Here is a 15,445-nt window from a genome sequence, read left to right as displayed (position 1 = left end):
TAGAAAGGTTACTGGAATTTAATAGGTATATTCTGGGAATGCTTATAGGATCTGCAGGGGCCCACTGTGGCCCTTGGTGTGCAAAAACGTAGTAAGAGATGGTCATTGCCCTGAAGAGCTTAAAACCTAAATAGAAAAGCAAAAAGTGAAAAGAAAGAGATAAAGTATTTACTCTAAAGCACTGAAGCAGATCAGCAGCAGGACAAGCCATAAAATCTGGATATCCTAATTCCCAGCCTAGTATCTGTTCCCTGCATCAGAATTTCTTTTTCCTCTTAAGACTGAAATTTGGGATCACTAAAAGCGTAGGTGTTTATGCCCTAGTATCAGAATACTTGCAGTGTATGATTGAAATCTCTACTAGAAAACAAGTTCATTACCGTTTGCCATAAGGAATTCTTTTTTTCCATTGCTTATACTTTTTTTTCTAAACTCTGATTAATTGGGCTGAAAAATTGCATGCTGACAGTTTCCCTCAAGCTGAATTTTTTTAAAACTGGTCCTGCTGTATTTGTGGATGACATTGTTTATCCTATTAGAAGCAAAAGAAAGAAAGGAAGAATTTTCAACCATTGCTTAAGAAACTTTAAAAAGGCCATTCTTTGGAGTAGGTCTTGGATTTCAAAGGAAGATTCACTCTGATGTCAGGCATGTTTTAATTCTGTTTTCATGATTTGCTTTAGACACATTACAAGCGGCAGAAAAATAGGTGTGCATATGCCAACCCACTCCGTTCCAGAACTTGGAAGTGACCGTAGGTGCCTAACTCTACCTTTCTGTTGTCAGCACATACTGAAAAACCAGTGGCAACGTGCCACTCCTGACATACTTTTTTTTCTGAGTGCCTGGTCTGCACAGACGTTAACAGCTTTGCACTTCATGAGCTTCTCCATTAGCTCTGGTAGGAAGAGACCTGGGCAGTGAATCCAGATGTTGATGATGATGTAAGTCAGGGGGATCAGTCCTATACTAGAGTACGTAAGTTTGTGAGTATATAGTCACTGTATTAGTCATCTATGTAACAATCTCTGTTAACTATAGATTGTAAAAATAAACACTTAAAACTTAGGAAATGCTAGAATTGAGACTGCAGAATTAATTTGGTCACTTTGTTCATGTGTGACTGCCAAAATGCATTACAGAGACCGTTCTGCCGGGCATTCCTTTCCTTTAGGGCCCACGCCTCTTTTAGGGAATGTTCATTAGTCAATATTTCCTCTCTGTCAATCGGTACTTGATCCTAGATCTTGCATGCTCCCCTTGCACTGAATTTCTGTGGCGGTCTCGATGCTGCATATGAGCACTTCACAAACAACAGTACATTGATTTGAACAATGGCTGTGGGAACTGAAGAAATAGTACTGAACCCACTTTTATCTAAGGACAACTGGGTCTGAGAGAGCTTATGAACAGTTTTGGGGTGGCCGACTAGCAACGTCCAGAATCTGATTTTTAAGAATACTTTGAATTTTTAAGCATTCAGAGCACGGCTCCAGAGACTTCAGCTACAGCTATGAGCACTCAGCATTTCTGTAAATCAGATGCCAGATTTCTGTTTGTGAATATTTTTTTTAAAATTACCTACTATTTTATAAGACCACTGTGTCAAGGTCAAGTGTAGAGCCTGGTTCCGTGGGGCAGTATTCAGCTGCAGTAATCATGACGCTCTTCTGTTCACCGCCTCATTCCTTGTACGCATCTCAATATCTGCAGCATATGATGCTGCAGCCTTGCAGACATTATGCTCCTCTACAACCAGTCCCAGTTTCTTTCTAGAGCATGAGAAGAATAGTGTAATTAAAGATTCAGTAAAGGAAGCCTAGTTCTAACGTTTCTTAACATTTTAAGTGCTTTGATTTTGCAACCTTAATGTAATCTTTAGATTTAGCAGGTTGGGTGTATTATTCGAATAATTCTATTGTATTGCATTGGACCTGTCAGAATTATTGCTGATCTCCAGGAGAAAGTTGTGCTGATTTAGCTTTCTGTGAGATTGTAAATAAGTTTTTTGTCACAGCAGTGCAAAAAATACGAAGATCCATACTTCAGTTGATAGCAAGCTTCTCTGTGCCTTATACTGCTTGAGGTCAGATTTAAATTAAACCCAAACCACTCTTAGGATATGTTTGTAAAACATACTATATGAAGGCTAGATGATGGTGATATAGTAGCAAAAATTTAAAAAGCTTCTGAAACAAGAGTTTTGCAGAATGGCTTGCAACATGTTCATGAAACTGATGGAAAAACGATCTTCAGTAGATCTAATGTGCTGCCTGATACAGCTCCCTACCGCTGGGTTGCACTTAACCTGTAGCATAGCTGTGTGTGTCAGCAAATCCCACATGCTTTTGTGATACACGGTGTCTGTGCTCTTCCAGGAAGGACTGCGGAGGGTGGCGCCTGGCCTGATCCCACCAGTACTGTAGGAGGGTGAGCCTGTAGGCCTCAGGAGCTCAAGTGTCTCCTTGGTCTGGCCAAGGCTTGCTCTAAGTTTCCATCTCAGCAGTGTGACAGCAAAAGAAGTTTCAGCTTGAGCACAGGACTGTGCCATTGAGTAAAAGGCAATGCAGATGTAGTCATAGTTTCTAAAACTGTATTCATTTTCATTCTGTATTTGCATTCCTGTGTGTTATTTCTGCTGGATTTGCTGTCCAAAGGAGAACTTGAAAATAAGATTTGATCTCCTTGGGAGCTTTCCTGTTAAGTTTTTTTTTAAGAGGAATGGGTAATGTGTTGCATACTTCCCTCCCTGGACACTTTTAGCAGGAGCAAGCCTTCATCTACTTGGTATCTCAGCAGTGCAAGTTGGCTGAAGTCTGCCCATGTCTCCCATTCTGTGGATTGTGAGAAGTGTTATTTTGCCAATCTGGATAAATAAAGTGAGCGCTTCGCATCCAAAGACTGTCACTGCAAATCCTGTGAGAGCACGGCTGGCTCTTAGCAGTACGTTGAAGTTCCCTGCGCCATCCCTTGAGCCTCTTGAGCAATCATGTTATTTTCTTCAATGAAACATTCAGGAAGAAATACGTTCATGAATAAAAGCATGACATTTCAACATCGGCGTCTGGAAGGAAATTCAGCCTGAGTAGTCATCCTTCAGTTGTGAAAGGAGCGCTCATTATTTAAATCATATGTGCTCTGCATGGTCTGAAGAGGCCCACTGGGCATGATTCGAGGCCTGCTGGAGTAAAGAGGAATTTCTTTATGGAGTCAGTGGGCTTTGGATTAGGCCTTAAATTGACATAAGGAACAGAGACTGAATTACTGTTCTCTTGAGAGTTTGGGAATGCTGCACAGCGGTTAGATTTTTGTGCCACCAAAGTAAAATTGCCACTGCTAAAGAACGCTGAAAGCTTTAGGTAATAAAATCTTTAAGGAGAGTTGTTAATCTCATCGGTGCAGATGAGTGACTGCAGTGTAAGTTAAACTTTAGCTTTCAGAGTCTTCTCAAGAGCCATGGTATATACTTTATGATAGCCAAACCCACAGTGGGAAATATTAAAGAGAAAAATGGAGAGGGGAAGATATTACTTAATGGATTAAATCCTGGAGCAACCAAATCAAAATATTTTGTTGGGGGAAAGGAGGCGTTCTTCAATTAACAGTAAAGACTCTGAGTCTAGACCATAGGAACTTGATGAGTATACTGCTATAGGGAGCAAGTCTTAATGTGTTTTATTTGGTCCTAGTTATGCCTTCAGTGCCTTTATGCCTATGCATTTTCAAGGAGAGGAAGAGATTTAGGCTTGTTCTTCCCATTATTTGATTTGCACTGCCCTCAGCTGGTGAATTTGAGATGCGCTGCCTCAGCTAGTAGGAAAGTATGCCAAGCCAGTCTCCATGAAGGTAACTGAAGTCAAGCTATTGAAATTAGATGTTCTTACACCAGTGCCTGCTGGCTGTGCCCCCTTAGTACACGCGGTGGAGTTTGTTCAGAACAGAGGAATTTGCCTGAACAGTCCTTGTTACCACAGTACTTGGGAATCTCATTAATTTTCTTACATTTGTTCATCCTGTGAATGCTGTTATTTGGCCGTTCATGGATGGGATGAAGGCACTCATTAAAGGTCAAGTCCTGTGACAGAGAGGACATTTGAAGTTGAGTCTTCCTAACCCCAAGGTGGTGGCCTAAGCACAGGACCATATCTTCAGAGTAGCGTGTACTATTGTACCTGCACGCTAACACCCACCACAACACTCTTTTCTCAGTTCTGATACCTACTCCATGATTTCCAAATATTGACTGTGCAGCAGCTACACGAGGAGGTTTTCATTTGGTGGGACAGTAAGAACTTACCAACACTGAAAATAGATAAATCCCTCAAGATCGTGTATTTGGTTTGTTTTATGACAACAAGTACATGTATAATGTGGTATCCTTAAAGCAGTGCCAGTTCCACGTTTCTCAAGTATGTTCCTGGTATTTGTAACTGTTGCTTCAGCCAGTAATTATTCTGTGCTTAAAAAATTTCAGGAGAAGCAGAGATTGAGAGCGATGATGATGATGACTATGATGATGACTGTAAAAAGTCTTCGATGGATGAAGTAAGCATGTAGATTTGTTCTGTCCTGGTGGCTCCGTTCCAGCAATCGTGGGTTGGCTTGTGTTACCAGGCGTTGGACTACCATCTAGTGGAGAAAGGAAGCATAGCGGTGGGAAACCTGCTATGCCGGTTTTCTGAAGTCGGTTGCCAATAGGCTTGGAAGCACATCTCTACTTCGTTTATATTTTAATTTATTGAAGAACAAGAATTAATAACACCATGGCTGGTCTGTTTCAGCCAACTGCTTATGGTGTGTTTAGCATTGTTGGAAGTAAAAACTGGATGTTGAAAGCTTAGAGCTATGGTGTTTATCCAACAATATTGATAAGTGTACTCAGCATCATGCAAGTATAAAGGTAATGCACTCCCTTCCCTAGGAGCCTTGTAAAAAGAATGAAAACAGCATCTGTTTAATTTGCCCTTAAAACTGCATGGCAAATTCTCTTCATTAGTATATGAAGCACCTAGGGTGAGGCATTGACTTCACTAAGCCAGGATCAGTGGGAGATATCACGGTAGACACAAGACTGCACACTGGTATTTGTGGCTACTGCATTGATGGTCACCATGGATTTTGACAGGCTAAAACTTCAATGTTTTCCCTTCTCTTTCCCAGGGAACTGCTGGAAGTGAGGCTATGGCCACAGAAGAGATGTCTAACCTGGTGAACTACATACAGCCAGTGAAGTTTGAGTCGTTTGAAATATCAAAAAGTAAGTAAGCTAAGTATGAGTAACGTCTTATGCTGAAAATTACCTACAGGTATTGGAAGAAAGTTCTGGAGAAAAGCTAACTCTGTGTCCTCTCAGTTAGATACAGGCACAATGACAGAAAATGTTCTCTTGGTATTAAGCCCAATGATTCCATATTTATCTTGAGATCTGCATTAGTCTAAATATCAAGCTTCATCAACAGTAATTGCAACTGAAGTATTTTCAAGTAATTGAAAATGTTATACTTGCATTGTATTTGTTGTCTGTGACTGAAGAATAACTTAAGGAGTTTGAGGAAGGAGATCATAAATATTCCTTCAGCTTGAGGAAGTGCATTTATATTGTGCCTGAGCTACTTTTATAAGGGATTAATGTAAGCAGAGAGTTTGCCCTTCCCATATGCAAATTCCATATTTCCTGCCTCTGTGTATTGTATAGGAAAGGCCATAACTTCATCCCCTGCTGGCTTTTACAGAAGATGCCTTGCTGGGAATGCACTCTATGGCATCCTTAATGAACATTGCAGCATCTTTTGCTTTCTCAGAGCAGAACCCCCTACTGTTTGCCTGCCTTTTTTCACTTTGTTTTGACAGGTTATAATATGCTCATGGAGCTTTTTAGTTAAAGCAGCATATAGCATTTTAATTCCTTACGGGCCTACGGAGGCCTTGGCAAAGGACAGACAATGAGTTCCTAAGTCCGTATCCGTATACAAGGTTTTCCGTTTATTTCTTTTGAATGACAGACTTACAGCTGTGGTCTCAACTGCCTATTTAGAGTAGTGTTAAATACATCTCACAAAAGGAAGTATTAAAAAAGTAAATGGTAAAAAGTCCTCTGCCCATTTATATGTATGTGTGTGTTTATACAGGCATACACACAAACTTCCACAAAATCGTGCAGAGCGCTGTGCTAGTTCCTTATCATAGTGTCCCTTGGATGTTTATAATTACCATTAGCTCTAATGAGAGTTACAAGTACACAGTGGGAAGGAAATACTCCTTCTGGAAAGGCAGTCGTGTGAATCCTAGCAGGACAAGTTGATGCAGCTGTTACAAAATTCTCATGTGTAGGTTTTTTCAGTGTCACATGCCTGTGCCTTTCCAAGTTATATATTTTGCAAGAACTGTTCTTGTCCAGACTTTCTACTGTAAGTTTTGATGTGACCTTTGATCCATGAAATTGTTTCTGTCAACTCATAATGTTGAAGAATGAATCTTTCTGATGTTTGTGTAGGAAAAAATCATTATATGGTAAATGTTGCTCATTGGTTAAGGTAGTGGCCTCTGTAGCATGACTTCTGGGTTTTGCTCTTACCCCTGGCCCTGACTTCCTGCTGGACGTTCATTTAATTCAGTGAACATCAACTGAATAGGAAAGAATTAGATGAGTATTATTTTTCAGTTTAAAATTATGGGAAACTATGTTTTGTTTGCTTGGTGCCAGATCTTTACTTCCTCTCTATTTTACTGTTTTTTATTTGTACTTGTTTCTTTGATTTAATTCCCAACTGTTAGTAAAATTTCAGTTTTCCAAAAAAGCTTTTTTTTCTGGTAGTGGTCTAATTGAGGCGTGGCATTGCTAAAGCAAATATCATAGATCCTTGCAACTGGCGTCATCCTTAAATATATTAAAATTAAATGAGTCAAGAAAAAAAGCAGTATTTCAGCTCCTCCTCCTTTGCTGTTTGCATTCCACCTTTTATGCTCCGAAATGGCTTGGGTATCTATATATGCACTAACTGTTCCTAATATCGGGCATCTAAGGCTGTGAGTAGTAAAAGATAGTCAACATGTTACAAATTTCGTTCAGAAGACTAAACGTTTCTTTTCCCCCACTGAAAGGCCTTTACATTGAAGTGACATGGGTTTAAAACAGCTAGGATCAAAGTTATAAAAAAAAATTTACTCTTTAATGCAGATAGAAGTATGAGCATAAATGTAGTTTCATTGGAGACAGAAAGGCTATTCAAATTCAGTTATACAGCTGCAGAACCAAAAACTTTCTTTTTTTGGGGGGGGGGGGGGGGGGAACGTCACTTAGTAGTACATTATCGCCAAAAAACCTTTTTTCTGCTGTTTTGCCACCTGTCTAGTTGTTGCCCAGTTTGTATTTTTGTTCACCTGACTTCTTTTTCCTTTGTGTCATCTTTTCAATATTATAACATCTTTCTAATGTATTATTTTCTAATTCAAAATTTGTTTTGATTTGTGAGGCTGGCCTCCATAGTGTTCACAGCACTTCACTGCTGCTGTCATTGACACATTTTAGAAGTGCGTTTTCTAGTCTTGCATCCAAGTTGTTAATAGAGGTATTGAATAGAACTGGATCTGTAACAGTCCCCTGGTTGGCCTTGCTAGAGATGCTCCCTCCATCTGACAGTACATAACTGGTAAGTATTTAGAAGCATTTTTCAAGATTTTCAAACAATTTTTCAAAGAGTTTGTCTACTCTGTAGTGACTTCCTCCTGATAAGCTAGCATGGTGTAATGTATCACCAGAGAGAGAAATGTCCCTCCCGGACAGTCTCTTCTTCAAGTGAATTTCTCAGTCCCCTCCAGATACTATCAGAAAATAATTGTTCTTATTTGTTCTTATTTTAATTAGGAGTTTGATTAAGCCCTGCACATTTAGTCACGGAGTCATTTAACAACTGCAAGTACCAGTTTCCTACGGATGCTCTTCAATTTTAATATAAAGCTGAGAGATACAATATATTACTGCAACAAATTCCAGCACTTGTATTCTAAATGGAATAAAAAGCATGCTCTTTTTCTTTCCCGGGAGTGATAGATGTTGAAGATTCTTTTTCACACTTTACATAGCAGTCATATGGCAGTAAAGTAACCATGGAGGCATAACAAATGCAGTCACTGTTTCCTGGTAGGACAGAATTTAAAGTAAATAACTATATTTTGAAGTAAATAAGTAATGATGAGTGAAGAAGATTAGAACGGGTCAAACATAAAATCAATGTCATTTTATAAGATTTCACTTGATTTTTTTTCTCTGGGTTGCCATCAACTGAAATATTTCCTTCACGTGGTACAAGAGGCTTCAGGAAAGCTTCCCTTCATGGAATGCACACATGACTCAGTTAATCGTTTCTAGATGATTCATAAGAAACCCGTAATTCAGTTGGCAAAAAGTGAACCTCGCAGTGTTCAGGCACATGAATGCCATTCTTCAAAAAACTGCTTTGTTATCTGGATGATGCACTGGTAGTCTACATTAGCGCTATGCATGTGTTGCTAGTGCTTTCCCATTGCTAAGGGGAGAGGTGCGAGAGGAATAGTCTCAGCGCCTTTATGAAGAGCTCAGATGGGAGTGAGCTGGCTGGAACCAAGTCTGGAGAAAGAAAGGATAAAACTTGTTCGAAGGGAAGGTAAGTGGTAGGAGAGCAACCTCGAGGGAATGGCAGAAGTCTTTCTGCAACAGCTATGACTAATGGCAGTAGCATGATGGTTGCTAGCTAGAAAGCAGTTTTCAAACTTCCTTAAAAAGAGGGAATGGTAAGAAAATGCTTTTGGAAAAACAAAAAAAAAAAAAACAACCCAAAATACCAAACCAAGCGTTCGTTCTGGATGTAAAAGAACATGAAAACTAGAGTGAGGATAGAGAACAGGGATTACAATGAAATACCGGTCTCAGCTCTACTAGAGGGAGAAAATCGCTGTGGGGACACATGGTGATCCCCTGACTCTTCAACATATTCTGAGTCTGCAGATCACCAGCTGGTAGCGCTGTTTCCTTTTTCCTCCCACACTGGCCAAAAAAATCTAGCTCCTCACTTTGGAGCCTCTGCTTCCCTTTTGGCTTCCTGTAAGGAAACGGCCCACCTGTTTCTGTGCTGCTTCTCTCTGCAAGACAAGCGCTTTTGTTCAGTTTTATGTGTCTCCTACAGCTTCGCAGTTTGACTTCAAGGAGCTGGCCAGGCTGGCCTCCTGGACATCCTGGATTTCTGCAGTCCAGTCACTTATAAAGCTAGATGAGGGCAAGCTCTTTCTCTGGCTTATTGTTTGCTTTCAACGGAGTGCTGAGGCTGGAGAGTTCATGCTGCAGCACTTGCACTATTTGCCTCATTTAAAGAGAGCAGCGCTGAGGCATTTAATGGACATGATCTCTCAGTGCTGTGGCCCCTTCTAGGCAATACGCACAGCTGATTATGTGATGAAATGAGAAGCTCTTCTTCTACAGGAGTCCTTACCTTCTGTACCAAAGTTTAAAGGAAAAAATACTTAACCTAAAAGGATTTTGACTTAGACTTTTTGCAACAGCATGTCACGTGGGTGCATTGAAAGGCTGTGCCCACATCAGGCAAAAGTGAGTAATAAATGATATACAAATGAATGTTTAGCCCCACTAACTTGTAAGCTTAGTATGGCCTTTTCACCACGATTGTTCAGCTTTTAGAAAGCTGAACCAAATTAAAGAGATCATAGAAGCTTCAAATCAATCCAGGTTTAGGTCTGAGGACGTGGTGGGACACAGGAGTGTACCTTTGGTCTCGATTAGGTAGGAACGTTTCTGTGACAGTTCAAGGCAGAGGTGAGTTACCCTGCCATACTGCAGATAACAAAAACCGCTGCAGGCACAGCTAGCACACTGTTTGGTTTAATCTGATATGACATCAGGCATTGCAGCTTCAAATTGGCTCAGACCCTTCGCATCCACCTGCAAAGACAGGCTGGAGATTCAGCAAGACCCTCTGTGTTCCCCACAATAGCTGCCAGGTTACCTCTCCTCCTCACCTACGAGCGTGGGACTCTACCTCTCAGAATATATCAACACGATATTTTGTAAGCAAACACGAGAGATGTCTGCCCGTGCACTGACTTTCTGGTGACTTGCAGCTGGTGCAGTACCGCACCAAGGCAGTGCCAATCCCCTTCGTTCAGGCGGTGCTAACACGGGTTTGACAGAGCCCTTGAGTGCGTGCAGAGTGAGCTCACTGCTGTCAGCAAGCGATTGTATAGATGGATCCTTTGAGATTGCTGTGAAACGAGCGGGTGAACAGTAGGTGGGTTAGAGGAACTGACACTAAACCAGTTGTTTGCAGCTCATATACCGCATATGATTTCAGGCTCTAATATGTCACTGTTTTCTCTCCCCTTTAAAATTACAGAACGCAACAAGAGTTTTGAAATGTCTTCCTTCGTGGAAACCAAAGGGCTTGAGCAACTTACAAAGTCTCCTGTGGAATTTGTGGAGTATCCTTGACTTTCAGAAAGTTGCTTTCCTAGCCTTTCTAAATCTTCGATTTGTTACAGGGCTTTACTGGAATTTGGAGAGAGGAGCTGGGAGAAGAGGGAAGCCAAGTGAAATGTGTAGGCTTGACGATCTTCCTGGGTGAATTAACGGGGCTGAGCTCTGATGAGCTAATTTAAAAGCTGGCATGAATCCTTGCGATGTGGTCTAACAGCAGAAGGAGTAGGCTACATATTGAAGACCTCCTGCTTTATATTCTCATTGTTAAACTTTTATCGTCCCATGTGAGATGGTATGAGTTATGGAGAGAAAATTGTCAAAATATGGGTAACTTGGCTTTTGGCAGAGTCATGCAAGAGAGTTTGCTTTTTCTCAGACTCTTGTTCCTCTGGTCCCAAGAACACTGAACTCTTATTGGTACCCTCTTCCTTTTTAGTTTTTCTTTTGTGACTTCTAGAGAAAAGCTAAGGAGGAATCTGTTTAGACCTTTCAGTGTTTCTCACTGTTTCTTTTCATTGCTGCAGTTCAGAAAGAGTGATCAAGATAAAATAATGCCTTGAAGAAGACTAATGGAGAGCAATTTCCAGAGATAACCTGCAGCATGCTGTGATGTCTGAGATTGGTGGACTTGGCTATAAGGGCATACTCATCCTTTCTGTCTGTATGTGGAGGCTAATTCTAATGCTTATTTCAGAAGAGCGCTCCCTTTTTAGCTGAGCACCTCCCTCCCCACCAGTGGGAGGTTTGCTGGTAACAGCTAATTAGCCTCTACAAACACAATCTTAGGAAAATCGCAAATTGGTAGTCATGATGATGCATGGAATTTTATGAATGCTGTCTTTTTCATGCATATGCCTATGCTCTTTCCTTGCTTATTCCAAGTACTCCGTACAGGAACAAATAGCAGCTTTAATCCCCCTGTGTTTATCACGTCTCCTGCAAAATTACAGACCTCTGGACGCATTCTGGTTGCAGAAATTCCAAAAGCAATGCCGTGCCAGTCTAGATCCACGTTTAAGTATAACCATTGTATAACCTCTCTGCAAGGCATTTTTTGTCACACGAGCCATATCTTAACTACTCACCCTTTAGATACAACAAAATGCAGCTAAGCCGAATTTATCCAAAGGGAACACGTGTAGATTCTTCGAACTACATGCCACAGGTCTTTTGGAATGCTGGCTGCCAGATGGTTGCTCTTAACTTCCAAACTGTAGGTGAGTTGTACTGGCCTCTTGATTTAGTAAGCTGTACTTTTCCATCTCTGTGGTGCAGTTTTTGTTTGGTAGGTAGGAAAGGGTTTATTCACCAAGAGATTGTCAGCAGTTGAATAATACATAATGTTAGTTAACATTATTTAAACAGACGTGAGCAATATTCATAATTAACATGCTGTTGCTAGTACAATGTACACACATAATAATCTCCATGTTAGCACCATTTGTAAGGGGTAAACATTGAGCAGCGTTTGAGATCTGGCAATGATTTTTTCCTGTGTCTTGCAAAGTCTCAGTATATCAAGACTGAAGTGACTTGGACAGCAAATTCCATTTTAAAAGCAAGTGTTTAAAAAACAAAGACATTCAGGCTCCTAGATGCACAGGTCCCTGTTGAAATAGGATGTATTGTCTTCCAAGGCTATGTCTGTTCTTTGAGCCGTACGAGTATTTCCAGCTACTGGATCCCAGTAGATATCACGGCTATGTTGTCTCGAGGCTGGTGTCGTTGCCTTATTCCTTTCCCAGGCATGGCCATGTACACACTTCCTCTCCATGGAAAGGAAAACCCTGCGCAGACTGGAAGGGGGCTATGGCATGCTCCACTGGATCCCTTACTTGGCTGAGCAGGGAGGCAGGACTGTGGAGGAACACTATAACACAGTATAGACTGTGGCTGTAGAGTAATAAAAACCTCTTCAGCCCATTTTCAACCAAGTGTCAGGCATCCTACTAATTTTAGAAGGGGTTAGAGATGTAAGTACTCTGCTAGGTCTGGTCCTGAATCAGTACGAGACTGATGAACTTAACACCGAAGTATAAACGCTCCTTCTCTAAAATCTGAAAATGTTATCTAGAGAGTAATATCTGAAAGATGTCTTTTTCTTATGGAAAGAATCCAGGAGGGTAGCTGCAATCGAATCTGAAACCTCTTTCAACGAACAGCAGTGTGCCATGAATAGCTGTTTGCATTATACACTTGAAATTGCAACGCGCAATATTATTTTATTGCTTATTTATAATTGTGATCTACTCCTATCAATATATTTTACTGCCTAGATTTGTCTATGCAAATAAACATGGGAATGTACGAGTACAATGGCAAAAGCGGATACAGGTTAAAGCCAGAATTCATGAGGAGACCAGACAAACATTTTGACCCATTTACTGAAAGTATAGTGGATGGAATAGTAGCTAACACCTTGTCTGTCAAGGTATGTATACAACCGGTGAAAATGCTCTCATGACCGTCTCAGAACACACACACATTTCTGTTTTGCAGTGGCCTAGCAAATGACCATACTAATTCCAGAAAATAAATTAGTTTAATTTCATGGAGTAACAGTTAATGTTTAAAGTGTGAAGGATCTTGCCCCACATCTCATATTGCAGGTTAAATAAGGGTACTTTTATTTTATACATTCTTTTTCATGCAAGTAACCAGGAAGTTACTGAATTTAAGAGTAGTTTGGCTCACAAAGGGCTGAATTTAAAATACGATGCTGTGATAAACTGGTAGGTTGCACTAAAATAGCCAGAACAGTACACCGCTTAGTGTAAAAAGGAATTTCTGGCTCCCTGTAAGTTCTCCATAAAATTGTAGAACCCTAAATGTCAGCTGCAAGTCATTGCCAACTTGCTTTTCTTGCTTACTTTAAGGACTCCTCATGAAGTCCAAGGACCCTCTGGAAATCTGCAAACTGAAATCTACTTCTATGAACGTTCAGAGTGATAGATTGCACTGGCTATGACAGGATCACAAATTTATACTCGGTGTAGCTCGAGGTGTAAAAGCATAAACTTTCTGAAATCCTGTTATTCCTTTAATGGACGTGTTCATTAGAACAGTGTCCTTATTACAGAATCCACCTGCAAAATATTCTCCTGTTTTCACTGAGAGAAACAAGTGCTTCCTTTCAGGCTGCAGACGCAAGCGTAGCAGCGTGCTGCTACGAGGGATACGAGCAAAGCAGTAACCTGATGACATGCATGGTAAAAAAGGACGACTAGCTGGGAGTGACCTTTCACGGTGACCCGTAATCACAGAAGCTTTTAGTTCCTCCTGGGAACCCTCCTGGGGGTTTTGAGGCACCTTCTTCTACTATTTTACTAGATGGAGGTGGAAATCATTCAATAGCTATTGGGAGATGCACAGCATTTCTAACAGGAATGAGCCCCCAGGAATAATGAGACAGCTGTCGGAAGTCAGCTGCTTCTGCCTGCTCAAAGAAGACTCTGCTAGTTGTAACGTCAGTGGCCACATAAGATGCAGCTGAAAACTGAATAAGATTTGCTTTCAGCAAATCTGCGGTTATTAAGGTACAGTGACGCTGCTGCATATTCCCCTGCCTTTTCAGTTTTCTGAATTGCAGGCTTTATTTTTTTCAGAGCCGCAAGGAGAATTCGGTTTCCAGTTTAAAGCAAGGTGTAGTAAAGACCAGCTATTTCATAGTTGTCTTGCTTTTGTAGCAAAACCTGTCTATCTCTGTGAAGAGCATTAGAATGCATATTTTTTAGCTTGTTTTTTCCCCTCACAATAAAAGGCAGGCGTAGCTTCTCGGCTGCTCATACCTCTTTTCTTCCAGCATTATCTTCTGAACCTGCGGTTGCAACTGGCTAGAAATTACAGGTCTCAAAGATAATGTGTGGTGAAAACAGGCAGGCAGATTGAGAAATGAGATCCAAATCAGTATTCCTGCCGAGGGAAGGACAGCTGCATCATTTTAACCACATTATTACTCACAGGGGAACGCAGGGCCACAAGGTCGCAGGAAAGCAGGCCTCCTAAGTTGTTTTTCTGTCTGCAGTGTTAGACAGTGGTTTGTTTATTGTTTGGGGGAGGTTTTGGTTGGTTGTTGTTTTTTTTTTTTTAAGAACACATGCTATCTTATCATTAATGAGAATTATCCGTCTGAATTGCAGTCACTCGTTCCCTAATTTACCAAAATTATCTCTAGTGAGCCTCATTTGTTTTGGTTTTAGATAATTTCAGGTCAGTTTCTTTCTGATAAAAAAGTTGGTACCTATGTAGAAGTGGACATGTTTGGCCTGCCTGTGGATACAAGGAGAAAAGCTTTGAAGACAAAGACCTCTCAAGGCAACGCAGTTAATCCTGTCTGGGAAGAGGAAACCATCGTGTTTAAGAAGGTTGGTGTAACGCTTGCCTCCCGAAGGCGCACCATGCTTGTTTTATCTCTGTCCAGTGGAATAATTCCAATTTAGAAACTTTGCATTTGCCAGAAAGGCTATAAAGAGATTCTGAATTTTTTTTGTTAACCACCTCTGGTATAATGTTGCTGCTGTAGTCATGCCAGACCCTGCTAAAATAGGTCAGGTTAAAAGTGACCTTGTTTGTGTCACTGATAGAGCTGGAAACAGCAAACATATCGGATCTCTGTGACGTGGGGCAGTGCCGTGCTGAGCCGTGAACAAGCAAGCACGGATCGCAGAAGCAGTTTCCCTGAATTACCATGGCATTTTGCGTGGGCTAAACAGCCCTGCTGAAGAGCAGAACCCGTTAACCTGCAAGCAACACAGTGTGGGTACAGCTATACCGATTTGGCTGTGCAAGCTAGTGCATTCAAAGCGATGTTGCCTCTGCTTCGCACTAGATTGTGCTCCGTAAATATAACCAAAGTGATGAAATAGCAGAAATGCCATCCACCTGAAGTGAGACATAGGCCCCTGAGTTACTCATGCAGTTTGAACACTATTACTCAGACTCAATTGTCCAAACTTGGAGGGAGCAGAAAAGCTAAGCATG

General features: G+C 41.0%; 1 protein-coding gene across 2 annotated transcripts in view; it reads left to right on the top strand.

The window, feature by feature from the left end:
* PLCB1 (phospholipase C beta 1) overlaps positions 1-15,445 on the top strand; it is a 448,697-nt gene that overhangs the window by 337,345 nt on the left and 95,907 nt on the right. For both annotated transcript variants that reach the window (XM_068940306.1, XM_068940307.1), the window contains exons 15-20: positions 4,475-4,545; positions 5,161-5,257; positions 10,383-10,467; positions 11,558-11,682; positions 12,742-12,896; positions 14,665-14,829. In XM_068940306.1, coding sequence (XP_068796407.1) covers positions 4,475-4,545; positions 5,161-5,257; positions 10,383-10,467; positions 11,558-11,682; positions 12,742-12,896; positions 14,665-14,829 — 698 coding nt within the window. The remainder of the gene's footprint in view (positions 1-4,474; positions 4,546-5,160; positions 5,258-10,382; positions 10,468-11,557; positions 11,683-12,741; positions 12,897-14,664; positions 14,830-15,445) is intronic.

Source organism: Struthio camelus, chromosome 3, assembly GCF_040807025.1.
Source record: "Struthio camelus isolate bStrCam1 chromosome 3, bStrCam1.hap1, whole genome shotgun sequence".
Classification (NCBI taxonomy): domain Eukaryota; kingdom Metazoa; phylum Chordata; class Aves; order Struthioniformes; family Struthionidae; genus Struthio; species Struthio camelus.
This window is presented reverse-complemented; position numbering and strand designations above follow the sequence as displayed.